The sequence below is a fragment of the Castor canadensis genome, chromosome 13 (genome assembly GCF_047511655.1).
Source record: "Castor canadensis chromosome 13, mCasCan1.hap1v2, whole genome shotgun sequence".
Lineage (NCBI taxonomy): Eukaryota > Metazoa > Chordata > Mammalia > Rodentia > Castoridae > Castor > Castor canadensis.
In genome coordinates, this window is record NC_133398.1 from 28,093,342 (window position 1) to 28,111,491 (window position 18,150).

General features: G+C 35.1%; 1 protein-coding gene across 4 annotated transcripts in view; it reads right to left on the reverse strand.

The window, feature by feature from the left end:
- The window catches only part of Fktn (fukutin), a 60,821-nt gene that overhangs the window by 34,760 nt on the left and 7,911 nt on the right, over positions 1-18,150 (reverse strand). For all 4 annotated transcript variants that reach the window (XM_074051326.1, XM_074051327.1, XM_074051325.1 and 1 more), the window contains exons 3-6: positions 10,853-10,912; positions 7,460-7,663; positions 3,231-3,508; positions 908-1,040 (exon numbers count right to left, since the gene is read on the reverse strand). In XM_074051326.1, the coding sequence (XP_073907427.1) occupies positions 908-1,040; positions 3,231-3,508; positions 7,460-7,663; positions 10,853-10,912 (675 nt within the window). The remainder of the gene's footprint in view (positions 1-907; positions 1,041-3,230; positions 3,509-7,459; positions 7,664-10,852; positions 10,913-18,150) is intronic.

Sequence of the window (18,150 nt, forward strand, 5' to 3'; positions counted from 1 at the left end):
TCAGAAGTCTAGGAAACATTTCAATAAATGTTTACTAAATTGAAAGCTAGAGCAGCAGAATAAAGTTCAAAAAGCACTTGATCTCTATATGGCATTTGTCTTCAAAGACCTTCATAAACACAAAAATTCATATTCAGTGACAAACCTCTGAGACAAACTGTATTTTCCATGAAGTCTTGTCTAAATTGACAAGTCTATTTTCTACAATAGCTTTCTTTTACTTGGATTCAAAAAGAGAACTCAGTATCTCTTATAAAGTTTATGAATTATCATAACTGAAGGCAGAGGCCAGTGCTAACCCTATCAAAGTCTACTCAAATGAAACCATGAATATCAATTTATCCACTTGTGGAGGAATTAGAATTTTACAACTTTTGTTGTTGTTTTTGGTAGTACTGCGGAGTTTGAACTCAGGGGCCTCACACTTGCTAGACAGGCGCTCTACCACTTGAGCTACTCTGCCAGCCTGTTTTTTTATTTGTGTTGGGTATTTTCCCGATAGGGACTGGCATATTATTTGCCTGGGCTGGCCTCAAACTATGATCTTCCTGATCTCTGCTCCTGAGTAGCTAGGATTACAAGTGTTAGCCACCAGCACTTGGCCTTGCTGTTGTTTTTGGAGACAGGGTCTCACTGAGTAGCCCGGACTTGTCTAGAACTTGATATCCACTTAGTCTCCTAAGTGTTGAGATTATAGGTATATGCCACTATGTCCAGTGGAAATAGTTTTTTAAGTTTAATTTTTAATCTACTTTTTAAAAAAATTAAAAGAAAACAAACTAGAAGAAAAGAGATGAATCCAAAAAGATGTTTTATCTATTTTTCATAAGTCCCTTCACATCCATCCCCCCAATACTACATAACATGTCCTTTAATTTAAAAAGCACATTATTTGGTTGTCTCTTACCTGAAAGAATGCTCGAGCTTCTTTATACCTACACTCAATAAATCGAGAGTGTGGTATTTCTTCTAGAAAGTGCACTGGATTTTTTGGAATGAGAACTTCTAGTCCATCAACAGCAACTTGCTGTAACTCTGGCCTGAAAACAAAAGTTAAGCTTTATTATAAGGATTTAATCCAGAACACTAGCAGCCTTTTTAAAATAGTAAACATCAGCAAAATGGCTCAACACCAAATATATTTTCTTCAGTTATCTTGGGTATCAATTAGCAACTTTAAGAAGATCTTGAAAATTTGCCATCAAATAGGAAATGAGTTTTAAGTATTTTGGCTAATGTGCTTTAAAATATTTTTACTCATATACACTTTGGCATTTTAAGCACAAAGGACAGTTAAATGACATTTTAGATTGTCAATTTACTTTTAAGCAAATTTTTTAATCCTTAAGACACAGTAAGTAAATTACAATAACCTGAGTCTCATTAACAGGCAAACTACTTGGAACTCATTGTATAAATATTCTTTGAGGGTTCTCTATTCCTCTTTATATAAAATTATATAGAGATGCCTTTTGTCTAATGGCATACATTACACTTAACAAGTATTTGTTGAATGACAATTTTGAAATAAATTCAATCATTAAACTTTGAAGTAAACTCAAGAGGCTTTAAAAAAAAAACCTAAAACATAGTGCCTGTCTAGAAAAACTTATCTGAAATATAGAATAAGAAAAATATGCATAAAAGTAGTAAGGAAACAGTAGCTAAGATTTTGAGTAAAATAATAAGAGCCAACATTTAGAACAAACTACTTTTCTCCACACCCTATTCTTTTTTTGGTTATTTATATTCCTAAAAACCTGGTTTGGTTTACAAAAGGTATGACTTCACATACACAGAAAAATATAGATGACTCCAGTTTTGAGTATCTTTTTCAGTTGTTCCTCAAGTATGTGATTTTAAATACTAATAAGAAGGCAAGAATAAATATGCTTATAAATATGCTCTTACCAGTGTAACAGATAAGCATTGTCTCTCTGGAAGTTGGAAGTTGCCAACAAAGGTTATCAATATGAAAATTTTTACAAGGAGGGTAAACCTTTAGGCAAAAGGGAATTTTTTTTTTTTTTCAGTACTGGGGCTTGAACTCAGGGCCTACACCTTGAGCCACTCCACCAGCCCTTTTTTTGTGAGGGGTTTTTTTGAGATAGGGTTTTGTGAACTATTTGCCTGGGCTAGCTTTGAATCATGATCCTCCTGATCTCTGCCTCCTAAGTAGCTATGATTATAGGCGTGAGCCACTGGCACCCAGCTCAAAAGGCAAATGTTTGCTTCTACCTTCACATCTGAATCTGGTATTTCAAGCAGATTATAATACCATTATTGATTTCAAAAGGGGAAGAAAAGTATAACTCTAGGTTAAAAACTTTATACTCATTGTCTAATTTCAATAATGTTGTTTTCATCCTGTAGTTGTAAATATAATTTACAGCTAATCAGATTTTACATGAGTGCCTTCAAATAACTATTTCTTGCAAGAAACATTACTATTATTGTGATAGCTAAGGATATACTTTTGTACATAGTTTACTTATGTATTTAAAAATTTTTTTGGTTTTGTTTTGGTTTTTCTATGGCAGGGTCTTACTATGTAGCCCAGGCTGTCCTTGAACTTGTACTCCCCCTGCTTTGGCCTTCCAACTGCTGGAATTATATCAGTCAGCAACCATACCAGCCATGTTTTAAAAAAATATATTAAGAAAGTGGATAAAACACACAGGCACAAAATAATGTTATAAAAGCCATGTCTCCACCACAGAAATTGAATCTTACCAACTTCCTAGCAATTCTTTGTATATGTCACCATATCACTGCTCCCCCTCATCCCTAAGAGGTAAACTCCTACTTTGTTTTTTCTGGTACTGCTTCGTCACTATCCTTAATAATTTTAGACTATCTCAGTATATATCTATGAACATAATTTAGCGTGTATTTGAAGTTCCTGTAAATGTAATCGTGATATTTTTTCTTTTCAGCCTCGTTTGTGTCATTCAACATTGTAGGAATCACCCATGCTAATACACAGTGCTCTCGTTCATTTCCCTGCTGTATTCATACTTCACTGTATGAAATATGTGTGTGTGTTAATATATATCCTTTTATTATTGAAGGATATTTGAATCGCTCTTAATATGGGAGCATTACCAACGAAGTTACTATGAACATTCACACGAATTATATATTAGATTTCACTTAAAAATGTTAAAAGTTTAAAAATTCATGACTAGACAAAACTCATTACACATCTCCCCTTTTGGCTCTAAATTTACCTGTCAAAAGCTCCAGGATAACGACCGAAGTGTAGCTTTCGAAAAGGAACAAATTTCCTGTCGATGTGTCCTTTGAGTCGTAGATGGCCATGCCAGAGGTAGTTGCCACTCCTCTCATGAAAGACTACCAAGTGGATAGCATGAGTGGACAATCTACAGACATAGTGTAGGGGGATTTCAGTTCCAGAAAGTGAGTCTATCCCATCTAGCCGAGGATCTTTGCTCTCAATCTTTAGGCACTGAAATCCCATATTCTCAGCTATCCGAAACCAACCTTCCTAGAATCAAACAAAGATCAAACTTGAATATCTAAAACTAAAAGCTAGTATCAAAACTAAATTAAGCCACATTTCTTCCTTGAGATAAGAATGCTTATTTTAGTGTTCTCTGGTTAATTTCTATAAAGTAAATGCTAAAAGTAGGAACACCAGTTAATAAAGCCTAACCATTAAAAAAATGCTTCTAATTGGTTTTCAGTCTCTTGTTCTTAAATATGAACCGAGATCAACAAACATTATAGAAAACCTGTATACTAAAAATCACACAAAAAAATAAACAAATATATCACAAAATAAACATCCAAAAGGAAGGGATTTAGCAAAACGAAATGCAAAGAGAAAAAGACTTTTTAGAAAACCAAAACTTTAATATCCATACAGCAATAAAGATAAAATTGTTCCCATGAAGTAAGAACAGAATGCTATAAGAAGGAACAGAGTACAAGAATTTTTTAGAAAATAAAAATATGAGGGCTAGGCATGGCAGTGCATGCCTGTAACTCCAGCTACTTGGGAGGCAAAGGTAAGAGGATCACAGTTCAGTCCAGGCAAAAGTTAGCACAAGACCCTATCTGAGACACAAACTAAAAGCAAAAGGACTTGGGGTATGGCTCAAGTGGTAGAGTATTTGCCTAGTAAGCAGGAGACTCTGAGTTCAATCTCAGTCCTACAAAATAAGTAAATAACTAAATAAAAAAGAAAGAAAATTTCAAATAAGATATGATAAAAAACAATGGCAGTTAATGATTTTTTTTAAAAAATCAAACAGTTGAAAACAGAGAAAGTAATAGAGCAAAAATAACAAAATAAGATCAATTTTTAAGTCCATCATTCATAAAAGAATACTTGCTTTCAATGCAATTGCTAGGTGCCCTACCTAAATCAGTTTTTTTTTAAAAAGGAAACAAAAACAAATTAGGAGTCAGAGTCAGAAAAGAAGAGACAAAATTGTCTTTTTGTACAAATAATACACTGATCTATATTCAGAAAGAACAAGGGAGGAGAAGGAGGAGAGTTGGGGGGGGAGGGGGAGAGGAGGGAGGAGAGAGGGAGAAAGAGAAGGAGGGATGGAAGGAGGGAGGGATGGAGAGAGAGAGACAGAGAGAGAAAGAGAGAGAGAGAATAAACTACTACAGTGTACCTTTTGAGTTCAATACAATAGCTGGAAAACGAGATCTAAATACAAAAGCCAACAGCATTTTTACCTAACTACAATAATGATAATTTAGTCTGCCCTAAAGAAGCAGCTACGTAAGGTAGCTTAGCTGAGATCAGAACTGCCCAGCTAATCCCACCCAAATTGCTAAATCACAGAATCATGACCTAAACCAACAGTTGTTTTCATACAGTAAATTTCTGGAGTCATTTGTTACATAGTAAGTAGAAGCCAAATGATGTATAAATTAAACTAAAAATCAAAGGTAAAGGTCAAACAAATATTTTCAGATATACAAGATTTCAGTCTTTCTCAGGAGATTATGGAAGAATGTGCTTCCTTGGAATGATTAAAAGCAAACCAAAAAATCTTAAAAAACAGGTGTTTTTAACACAGGAAAAATGAAAGGGTTTTCTACAATGCTATGAAGGGGAGTTCCAGAACAATATGGGTACAGCAGACTCTGTTAGAGCAAAAAGACCAAGAGCTTCAGGAGGAATGTCTCCAAGAAAAAAAAGAAACAGGGATTACAGATCTTGCTGAGAGTTTTTTAATGTTTCTGTTGCAAAGTTCATAGTTGAATTTTATATATATATATAAAATACATATATATATATATATATAAAAATATATATATATAGTAGCAAACAATAAAGGAGAATGGAGTCATGAAAAAAGGCATCTAACCAGAGTAGTTAGCTTCCATGTGGACACCTACACACTCATAAGAAGATACATACTGGGCTTGGAGGTGTGGCTCAAGCGCTAGGGTACCTGCTTGCAAGCATGAAGCCCTGAATTCAAACCCCAGTTTTGCCAAAAAAAGAAAAAAGAAAAAAAAGAAGGTAAATATTGATTATTCATTTAACTACAAAATGCATTCATTCGGTGTGATGATGGGAGGTGTATGTGTGTGTGTTGTGTGTGTGTGTGGTGTGTATTCACTAGAGATTAAGCTAATATAAGAGCTAAATTCTTATAATTCAACATCAAAATCACATATTAACAACAGAAATGCAAACATTTATAAGTGAGAAAAAGGCAGAAAGAGTTAAAAGTGGTGGGAACTAGGAGTGGGACTAAAAGGTGGGAAAAGAAGACACTACTCTTCTTTATTGAGATTTGCTTTACTATGTGACTTTTTAAACTTAGTACTAGTATCATTTTGCTAAAAATAAAAACTAAATTTAAAAATCAAGGTCTAACTTCCTTATAAATTTAACATTTTCAAAATGTAAAATGAGGAGAAAAAGTCAGCACATAAACAAAGACCATGTACATAAAAATAATTCATCTGTTTTTATCACCTCCATCACTGTCTGGAAAGAACCATTAGCTCAAGACAAGTTAGTTTCATTCTCCATGCCCTGCATAAGAGTGTGGGGTCAATCAAGGGAACTGCAGTTTATACTGCTTTCCTGGGCCATCATACCACTCTGGAAGGTGAACCCCACCTACAAGGGTTCAATACAACTAAAACAGATCCCATGGTAGAACTACTGCACATCTATCTTGGGTGGCTGACTATCTAGTTATGCTCATTTAATCTAATACTCATTTTTTAATTATATAAAAAAATTAAAAATAGGAATGAAAAATAGTGAAGTTAGGAAATTAAAGGTTGAATAGTCTGTTTTGTATTGTCATATAAAATACCTGAAGTAGGCCAACTTTACAAAGGAAAGAGGTTTATTTAGCTTATAGATGTGGAGGCTGAAGTCAAAACAGCATAGCTCTGATGAGGGTTCAATGACGAAAAACAGGAATGTATGTTAAAGAAAAGAGATCACATCTTGAAAAAAGACGTCAGAGAGGTGGGTGGGGTCAGACTTACTCTTTTTATAACAAAATTCTTTTGGGAACTAATTCAGGGTTTTAGAAGAACTACCTTAATCTCTTTCAAAGGCAAGAACCTTCCCCACCAGAATCTACCACATAAATACTCTACATCCCCCTACAGTTGGGACCAGGTTTCCAACACATTAATTTTTGGGGGATACATTTAAACAATATCCAAACTATGGTAAAAATATTCTAAATAAATAAGCAACATTTTGGTATGCTTGGCTGACACTTTTTTTTGACTACTGTCTGACTTTGGCCATGAAATCATAAAGCAGGATGGAAATATAAGTTTGAATTTTTAGACACATCTAAAAAACATTCTACTCAAGTATCAAACAAATATTGTGCAAAAAAAACCCCACCCAAAACAAGTACTGTGCAGTTACAAAATGAGAAGAATGCATTGGACCAAGATACTATTCTTAAATGTCTACCTTATGCAACATACACTGAAATTCATCATCCAATCCCTTCCTCCATTATTGGAGATGTGAAATTCTTGTATTTAGCCCTCCCTCACAACTAGGAGACATGTAATTATAGTTTTGAGCAGTGAGATATAAACAGCAGTTTACCAGAAGCTTCTGAGAAAAATTTCCCTTCAAAAGATGGATGTTACATTCTTTCCTCCCTTCTTATCTTGAACATGGATGTGATACTTGGAGTTATGACAGCTATTTTACAATGATGAAGTAAATGAATAAAGAACTTCAGCTTTAATATCAGTGGGCAGTTAAACTAACACTAACAGATATCAATCCTGTAACCTTGTTTTATAAGAAAAGACAGGAATCTGCTTTAGCTATTACTGTGTTGTTTCTTATAGCTGAAAATATTCCTGATAGTATGAAAGTTTTAAGAAAAATATTAAATGTTTTACATCTTAAACTGGCTTAATTCCATACTGTTATGTAAGATACATATTCCATTATCAGAAGCAATCGACCTACCTCATTCTTCCACAGGTGATATTGCAGTGCAAATGCAGTAAACTCTCTTGGGACACAGAAAAACTTGCATTCTGAAGTGGAGCCATGAGAAATATTTTTGACATATTCCAAGTTTTTATTAATCAATTCCAGAACAGAAGGATCAATAAGGAACACTGGTACATTTTGGCTGGATGTTAGCGTAATAAATTTTTTAACTGCACGCTGTTTGAAGCAAAAACATCACCTTAATACCAATAAACCAATACAATAACTTACTTTGTTAAATTTTTGTTTATTAATTTTATAAGAATGTATATAGAGTTTATACAATAGATAGCATGGTTATCATTCCACTACACATATGGTTCTTCCTTCAATAAATGTAATTCCAGAAAAGATGAATGATTGTAACACAAGGTAAAATGTACTACAATAAAAACACACAGTACAGAAGAGCAGGCTACTAGTTAACATCTAAAAAGGAAATCTTCACAGAGGAAGTGGTATCTGAGAAGAAAACTGCATTTAAAAATTATTCTCTTGTATTAGCTAAATCTTTTCAAGCAAAAGTGAGTGAGGAAATGCAGATCTGTCACTTTTTAAAAATCAGTAATGTTAACCTTTCAAAAACAAAAATTAATTGGATATGCTACTTTTCTTCATATTTATAAATGCTGCTTAGTAATCTTTCTCAGCAAGAGAATCAGACCAAAATAAATTACCTGCTTGATCATTCCCACATATAGTGAAATTTAATACCTCTTAGTGGAATATTCTTTTTCCTCTTAGCTAAAGAAAAAGAATAAACATTATACCAAAAAGTTCAGCAACTTAGATAAAATAAGACAAATGTTAATAAAACTACCACAAGATGATAGGAAATCTTAATTGCCCCAGACCTATTAGAGAAACTGAATCTGTTATTAAAACAAAACCAAAAAATGGGCATTTGGTTCTTATCCATCTGCCCTCCTTACCCCTTGAGGGGTGCTGTTCCTGTTTAGGCAGTTGATTCTTACTTAACTGCCTGCCTCATACCTCGAGGTGTACTTTTGCTTTCCTAATAAATCATTCTTTATTATCTTCAGAAAAAAAAAAGCTGCCCTAAAAAGTACAAGAAAAGTTCCAGACTCATACTTCACTGGCAAATTCTATCAAAGTTTTTAGGAAGGATAGCAATTCTACAAAAACTCAGAAAACTGAGAAGGGAATTATATCCTAAATGATTTTATGAGGCCAGTATAATACTAATTAGCTAAACCTAACAAGACATTACAAAAGTAAGAAAATTACTAATCACCATCCCTCATGAATATAGATGCAAAAATGATTAAAATATTAGAAAATCAATTCCAGTAATTTTTAAAAAAACAAAAAAATAGTTTGACCAAGTAGTGTTTATTGCATGAATAAACATGCATGTCCTTTCACTTTTTTAATAGTGTCTTAGTGAGTAGAAGCTTTACATTTTGATAGTCTACTTTTATTAATTTTTTTCTTTTAGAATTAATGCTTTCTGTGCTTGTATCTAGAAAATAAAAGAGAAATGATCTAAGGTGCTTAAATGTTTGATAAACACAAATATGATGAACACATTATGGTTTCATTACAGTTATTAATATAAATATTGATTAAGGAAGGATCAAAGAAAGATTTTATAATTCATTTTCTAAATGTAACTTCTAGGTCATTATCAATGCTATCATTAATGCTCCTTGGGAACAGGTGACCAACTGATTGTGAATCCAATTAATTCTAAATCAACACTATTATCATCTGCCCTTCAGTAATTCATTTAGTTCATGAGAAAGAAAAATGTCATGTTGAATATAGGATATGCTGACCATCTACTGGTATTAAAAATGCTATCAAATCTAAAAGGGTTTGATAGGCCTTGCTCTTAGTAAAAGGCTGGATTCTAATTATCATCCTTTTCTTTCCTAAATGCTCTCAGTTCAACTGTGACTAGGTAATATAAAACCCAAGAATATGATGCTCTCCTTTCCCTTCACACCACCCTAAATACACAAAGGAAAACGTTTGCTATTTTGAACAAATTAAAGTTCACATTGATATTTCCAGACTAGATAACAAAGAAGTCTGATAACAGGATGTGCAAACTTTTATTTATTTATTGTACTATTACTGGGGTTTGAACTCAGGACCTTGCACTACTTAGGCAAGCTCTTTACCACTTAAGCCTCCTGTGTAACTGGGATCACAGATGTGCACTACCAGGCTTGTTGGTTGAGTTAGAGGTGGTTAACTTTTTGCCCTGGCTGGCCTCAAACCAATCTCTGCCTCTTGAGTAGTTGTAATTACAGGTGTGGGTCATCATGTCCAAACAAACTTTACTTTTAAACAGCTAGTGTCAGCAATGACTTAAAATTTTGGCGACTCTTTAGCCTTCCACATCTCTGATTACAAAGAAGCCTGATATCAACACAAAATATATGGTCAGGATAAATGTTAGTTTTCTTCATCTTATAAAGGTAACATATTGAATAGGTTTTTATTCCTGATCGTTAATCTTCCCTTATATTCATAGTTCAATTCTGGTTCACATATTCATTCATTTTGGGGAAGCATAATAGCTTAGTGAATAAAAGTCATAAAGGTAGACAGTGAGAATCAGGACTCAGACATGAGCCAACTAACCTTAATCTCTCTAAGCAAATTGAAAATAACAATATATACTGACTTCTTAAGGTTTCTTTTTGCGGGGGTGGGCAGAACTGGGCATTGAATTCAGGGCCTTGTACTTACTAGGCAGGCACTCTACCACTTTAGCCACTTGGTCAGCCCTTTTTTACATTTATTTTTTTGCGGTGCTGTGGTTTGAACTCAGGGCCTACATCTTGAGTCACTCCACCAGCCTTTTTTCCTGATGGGTTTTTTCAAGATAGGGTCTCACAAACTATTTGCCCAGGGCTGGCTTCAAACCATGATCCTCCTGATCTCTGTCTCCTGAGTAGCTAGGATTACAGGTGTGAGCTACCAGCACCCAGCTGCATTGGTCATTTTTGAGATAGGGTCTTGCTTTGCTCAGGCCTGCGTAGACCACCATCCTTCTATTTATGCTTCCCTGTGTAGCTGGGATGACAGGTATGTACCACCACACCCAGCCACTAGTTGAGATAGGGTCTCATGCACTTTTTGCCCAGGCTGAAATAGCTAGGATTACAGACTCGAGCCACCATACTCAGCTGACTTCTTAAGGTTTCTATAAAGAACTAAATGAGATACTCCATGTAAAGCACTTGGTGGGGCCTGCTCCTTCCTTGCCTCTATCTAACCTATCTCCAAGGTGACTATTGTCATTGTCTTTATTACACAAATAGTTAAGAAGTACATAAACACATGAACTAAATGAACATCATAACTAAAGAATTTCTTATTTACTGTACATACCCACTGTGTGCTATCAAATCCAATCTTGCTTCCTCTAGATTTTGATAAACCAGCTCCATTCTAGGAAGATAACAAAAGAATACTTTAGGAAATTCAAAGCCCTGAATATACCATTACAGTTAGGGTGAATATGAAAGTCAAACTATAAAATTATCTCAGAGTCATTAAAAAGCATTATCCAAAAGTTATTTTCATAAAGTCAAGAGCTAAGAATTCTATAACTTTATAATACAGCAACCCAAGATGTAAACCACTGATGGACTGCAGTAAGTTAGCTCTCTCTCTATATATGTATATAGTCATATATATCCTGAACCAATTAATATGTGTCAATGAACAGTAAACCCTCTGCTCTCTCTCTAGAACTAGGGTGTGTCCATTTAGCGCCATACTCCTAACCTCAGTTTACCTCCACACACTGAATTAGTGTTCAGAGATCTTGGCAAAGTGGTAGGAAAATATAATATTTATTGAACAGCTTCTAAGTGTCAGGTACTGTGTTTGACATTTCCACATATGAACTGTATACCCTTGTCTACTCCCAGCATATGTCATAATGTCAATTGTTAAGAGTTGTACTTTAAAAAAATAATCAGGTCCCAAAAGACAAAAGGAAGAAAAACATTATTAGTTTTCATCTGATAAGCCCCCAAATACTTTAAGAGTAATAGGAGAAAGAATGTCTGCTAATCTAAAAACAAGAGAAAGAATGTTTCAAGTTCAAAGAAGCTTACCATATTTTTTTTATTATACACACATACATATATATATGTATATAAAATCATATTATTGTTGTACTGTGTTACACTGTACTGGGATACTGGGGTATATTGTGTCATTCACAAAAGTTCTTAAAATATATCATAGTTGAATTCACCTCCTCCATCATTCTCCTTTATTTCCTTTCCCCCTTTCACACTTTCAATGTGTTCTTTATCTATAAGCTATAAATGAACTGAAGAACAATTAGAGTAGCCTCAACTTCAAAATGAAATGTGCTCAAAGAAAACTCATCTTCTCACTAAACCACTGCACACTCAAGGGCAGAGGCCAAGACCAATCCATTTTTGTATTACCAGTGCCTAGCATAGTGCTTGGTTAAGTAGTAAATGCTTAATAAGAGTTTGCTAATTGAAGGGGAAAGGAGACAGAGACAGATGAATATACTGAGTAATTAAGGTACAGTCAGAATTGCTGTCTCATCACAAGCTCTCTAATTCAGACAATAACATTTTCTTACAAATGTTATTTAAGGAAAAAAAAAACAATAATAAAGAGGCAGCTTTTCAATCTTCAATCCTGAAATGAGATTGCAAATTCTGTACTACACCCATTTGTTACTCCCTGTAGCTCTTCATTAGTTAAAAAAAAAAAAAAAAAAAGACTGAAGTTCTGAGCTATTTAGTTTATTGAGTTTAGGATAAATAAATTTCTAGTGAATTCACCTATATTTCACTTCGTTTTACTTTCTTAGCAAAAATCCAACTCTCAGCCAGGCATGATGCTGCACACTGTAATCCCAGCATTTGGGAGACTGAGACAGGAGGACTGTGAGTTCTAGGCCAGTCTGGGCTACACAGTGAGACCTTATCTCAAAAATAAACAAATCCAATTCTTTACTTATTCTGAACATGCAACTGCTGCCGCTAAATGTGGCTGCTTAGGCATCACATTAATTCATTAAGTAAGGTCTTAAGTCTGCCGAGCAGTTATCCTACATTTCCCTTGTCGGTTAATTCTCTTACTCTCCTTGAAGACTTTTCTGCTGTTTTCTTGTTCCAACACCCTCTCCCTATGCTATCCTTCAGCTTATAGCATTGCTTTCTTTCTCCTTGAGAGAAAATAAAAACAGATAACTTTCAAGAGCTTCCACTACATCTTCTTACCTAATCAAATTACATCCATATAGTCTGCCTTCCCTCCTTTCCTAACAGATGAACTCCCTACTTTTCTATTTAAGGCCATCCCCATACTCTTTTGCCAAGTCACTTTTTCTTCCTCTGCTGGATAATTCCCATCTGCATACAAACATGATATTATTTATTTCTTCCATCTTAAAAAATAGTTAAAACAAGAAACAAAACTACCAAAAACTTCAAGGCTGCTCTTTTGCCAACATTTTCTGCCCCCCTTCTCCCTTTATAGCAAAACTCCTAATGGGTGGTCTGTTCTCATTGCCTTTAATTCTCCTCCTGTGGACCAGGAACTAGAGAAAAGGTTAGATGAAGAAGAATTTACCTAGAAGGTAACACACATGCATAGGAAATCAATGCGAGTCAACTCCCTGTATAGGTATCCTTATCTCAACTAGCAAAAACCCTTGTTCCTTCCTATTATCGCTTATACTCTCTCTTCAACAAAATTAGAGATAAGGGCAAAATAGTTTCTGCTGGGTATTGAGGGGGTGGGGGGGGAGAGGGAAGGGGTGGGGGAAGGGGGAAGAAATGACCCAAACATTGTATGCACATATGAATAAAAAAAAATAATCTTAACTTATTCAAAAAAAAAATAATAGTAATTCTCCTCCTGTGAACTCAGCAGAAATTCACTCTCCCAAGCATTCATCAAGACCACCAATGACCTCCACATGCTAAATCCAAAGGTTATTAGTTCTTGTCTTATTTGATCTACGAAGAATTGCAGATAACATTTGCCTCACTGAAACACTTCATTTACTTGGCTCTCAGGATCCCCATACTTCTAGGTTTCCTATTTCTAACTACTCCTTCTTAGTCTCACTAGTTTGCTCCTCCTACTTTCCTGACATGGTGAAGGGTTCCAAAGCTCAGATCCCCATTTCCTCCCTCTTCTCTTCTCCTCTTTATTCTTCTTCCTCTTTCCTCTTCTCTCTCTCTGTCTCTGTCTCTCTCTCTCTAGCTCTCTTTCTGAGTCAAATCTATATTCAATTATTTCTATCTCATCTAGTCTTATGGCTTTAACTACTATCTGCTTAAAACTTCAACTCATACTACCATTTGAACTGCAGACTTATACATCCAATTGTCCATTTGCCTTCTTAATTTGGATATCAAATAGATACCTCAAACTTGGCATGTACAAAAAAACCTCTTGGTCTTCTTCATTGCTCAAACTTTTTCTTCCCAGTCTTTCTCATCTCAGTAAACAGTAACTCCCCCCTTTCAATTACCCAGGCCAAAAATATTAGTTCCCTTGACTCTCTTCTGTCTTTCATATTCTATATCTAACCATCAATATATGCTTATAGATCTACTTTCCATTTCTCACCAACTCCCCTGTCTAAGCCATTATCTTTTGTGTAAATTATAAAAACAGCATTTTAACTCTTCAAATTACTTGTTTTAAAACAAAAGTCAGATCATGTCACATAACAACTGAAAACCTTCCTATGGTTCACAATCTTACTGAGACTAAGACCCAAGGTCCTTATAATGGTTTACAAGACCCTCAACAACATGGAACTCTCTTGGTCTTACCTGTTATTCTCCCCATCTCGCTTCTCTGCCACCACATTAATCTCTGTGCTCTTCTCAAAACTGCCAGGAACATTCCTGCCTCCAGACCTTTGTACTTACTTTGGTTTCTGCCTAGTATGCTCCTCTTCTAGACACCCACATAGATAATTTTCTTTAAGTAAGCTGTTTCCTCTATTTGTAATGGCCTTGTCATCCTTCTACTTCATTGGAGAACTCCTACTCATCCTACAAGATGTCCATGAAATATTCAGTAATACCCTCCCAAGTACGTTATCTAGAAATTTTTATTTCCTGCAAACTTTGCATATAATTAACTAAGCTTGAACAGTTAGGTAAGGCCATTGAAGAAGCAGTTTTATAGGGTCTTAAGATTATACAATCTTAATAGCCCCTTGTAAGAAAAATAATGCAAAAATATATTTTGCAAATGTTATAAAACTATGTAGCTTTGTAAACATACTCTTAAGTCCTTCTGAGGGCCTAGGAAGTGAGGGGTCCTATAATTTAAATTTCATTATCTTAATGGTCAGGCTGCCTCTAGAAAGGAAGAGCTACTGGCACCCCATGGCTCCAACTGCAGCGTATAGGGGGAATGCAGTCACCAGTAACAAATGACCATACAGAAAACCAAGAGAATAAATAGCCTGACCTCTTTTTCTTCCTAGTCTCCAATCTCCAGCTGATGTTTCCCACTGGCTGAACCCAACTGGAAACCAAAGGGCAAAGGAGCTCAGCTAATGCAGTCCATGGAAGTCAGCCTCCCAAGTCACAGAGTATGATGAAGAAAGGTCTGGAGAGGCAAACACAGAATATCCTACATACTGGGCTATGAAGTTTATATCTTATTCCACAGGTATGCTATGTGGTGAACTTGGTTATATTGGTACTTCAGAAGGAAAAATAACTAACAATAGCAGGTTAAACAAAACTAGACACACTAGGGACAGAAGAGTTCTTAAGTACTGAAGTGTTCAAAATGGAGACTGATGACATGTGCTTTGAAAAAGGAAATATTATACTATTATTTGCTTATATATCTTCTGTTTGTGTCTTAATCTCTCTTAACCTCAAAGCCCCCCAATTTGTGAGTTCCTGGAAAGCAATGATTGAACTTCATTCACCATTTTGTTTCACAGCCTAATATTGTGTTTGGTGTATTGTAAGTTTTCAACAAATACTCAACAAATGAATGGCTGGTCTAAAATGGCCATACAGTTAAAGTCAATAGGTTAAAAAAGGAAAAAAGACTATAGTTATTCCAAAACATTGCCTGGGAGATACTTGGAATGAAAATTTAAGGGAAATAAATAAGTCAGTGGACAGGCAGAGTAAGATGCTGGTAGAAATAATCTGGTGGCTACAGACTCCACTGATAACTGAGTCAAGCTAAAATACGCCATGAAAGAAAAAGCACTGTAGAAATGGAAGTAAAGATCTAAGAAAAAATTCTGGTACTTTTTACAGGCAGTATCCCTCAGTTTCTTACAGGAACTAAAACTCTAAATTCTTAACTCATATTATCTTTAAACATACCCCTGTAAAATGACATGGTAGTACTTATTTTTTTAAAAATTTTAAAGTCTTCAATAACTGATTTTTTCAATTTTTTATAAATTAGCAAACCTAAGAATCAGAAACACTAGCCATAATACCCTCCAGGTAGCCTTCGCCTTCTGCCTCTCAGCACCTTTCCCTCTAGTAGAAACATCACTCTTTTATTTAGTCCTAAGCCACTGAACTCATAAATATGATCGTCAATGGTGAGGAAGCTGCGTCTATTAAAGAGTTTATTACAGCTATTTGGCCTGAAAACTACAGTCTAAAGTCTGAGAATAAATGGAAAAATTTCAAAAATCTTTTCATTCTAATGCAAGAAATTCTTTCACCTTTTTCCTCAGTAAAGGCAAAAATAGTAGAGGGTAGGAGAAGAGGGACACTAGTATTTATCAAAGCTTGCCATATTAGACCAGACTGCCAAATGTAATATTCATCCTCCAGCAATGACCTTTTTCCTTTAGAGTAAAATGGAGTGAGCCCCCCCATAGTCAAAGATCAAGGAAAATTACTAAGTGACTGATTAAAAAATTTCAAAAACTTTTGTTTCACATGACCTAAATGAATAAAAGATTAATTTCCAGTTCTCATGATGGTGTAAAAAATTGTTCACTGTAAATAATTACTGTCAAATTTGAAATACAAACTCATCTTTCAAGTCATTCCTCCTTCCAATCCAAAACACAGATTACTAAATATAATGCAACGCTATCCTAGCATACAACCCTATAAGTGACCTTGTAGGTAACAAGAACAGCCAATATCTGCAGGCACAGGTGTCAAGAATATAAGGTTTGGATTACTCAGTGCTTTATACAAACTTTTCTTTGTCTTCCCTCCACTTAGGCATCAATCTTATTATTTTCTGTTGCATTCCTTAAGGCCATCTCATTTATATATATTCTTTTATTAATTTAAAAGAATTATTTGGAATATATTTTCATTTACATGTCAGAGTAGTTCTATAAGTGAAGTCATAAGTTTTAGGACCTTCATTTGGTAATCATGAGCAACAAACTTAATATGCCTGGATCCTAGTTAACTCACTTATGAAAAGGTGATACATGTAGGCTCCTAAGGACACTGTAATAATTGAGTTCAATTTTATTCATCTCAGTATAATGTAAACCTTAACAGGACAAGGAAACATAGCTATTAACAGCTATCATCTTCTAAGCATCCACTCTGTATTAAACACTAAAGTTAGATGCATCATGTATTATTTCAACAGCAAAGTTGCTAGTAGCCCCATTTAAAGAAATGGAAGCTCAAAAAAGTGAAATGACTAACTGAAAGCCAAATAACTGAAAGAGGAATTACTGCTGTTCCTACACCTACCAAATTGTGAGGGTTTTTTTTGTTTTTTGAGGTACTGGGGCTTGAACTCAGGGCCTACACCTTGAGCCACAACACCAGCCCTCCTTTTTCGGTGAAGAATTTTTTTCAAGATAGGGTCTCATAAAGTATTTGCCTTGGGCTGACTTCAAACCACAATAATCCTGACCTCTGCCTCCTGAGTAGCTAGGCATGATCCACTGATGCCAAATTATAAATTTTTGAGAGTAAGATTTTTATTCTATTTATCTCAGTTTTCCTGCTAAGTACCCTGAGTATAATGGGTGATCAATAAGTACAGATTGAATAAGCAAAAGCACACAGATTTATAAACCCACTATCCTATTAGGTGCAGTAAAAAATGAGGAACAGTTACACATTTTCTAGTGGGTCTTACAGAATCTTTTTTCCTTTTTGATGAGCTGTAAGCCAGTTATGAATGGACCCTAACTTATCACAATTTTTTGACTTTACAATGGGGTGAAAGCAATACTCATTCTGTAGAAACTGTACTTCAAATTTGGATTTTTTATCTTTTCCTGGGCTAGAGTACTCTCACAATGCTGGACAGCTGCCAGTCAGTCAGATCACAGAGGTATACAACTGATACTCTACAGAGCACTAAGCTAATATACAGTATTCAGTAGGTTAGGCATATTAAATGCACTTTGGTGGTACTGAGGTTTGAACCCAGAGCCTCATGCTTGCTAGACAGACACTCTACCACTAAAGCCACCCCTTCAGCCCTTTTCTGTGTTGAGTATTTTCTAGATAGGGTCTTGCAAACTATTTGCCTGGGTTGGTTTCAAACTGCAATCTTCCTGATCTTTCCCTCCTGAGTAGCTAGGATTACAGATGTGGGCCACCAGCACCCAGCTTTAAATGCACTTTTGACTTATAATATTTCCAGCTTCTTATGATGGGCTTATCAGGACATAATCTCATTGTAAATTG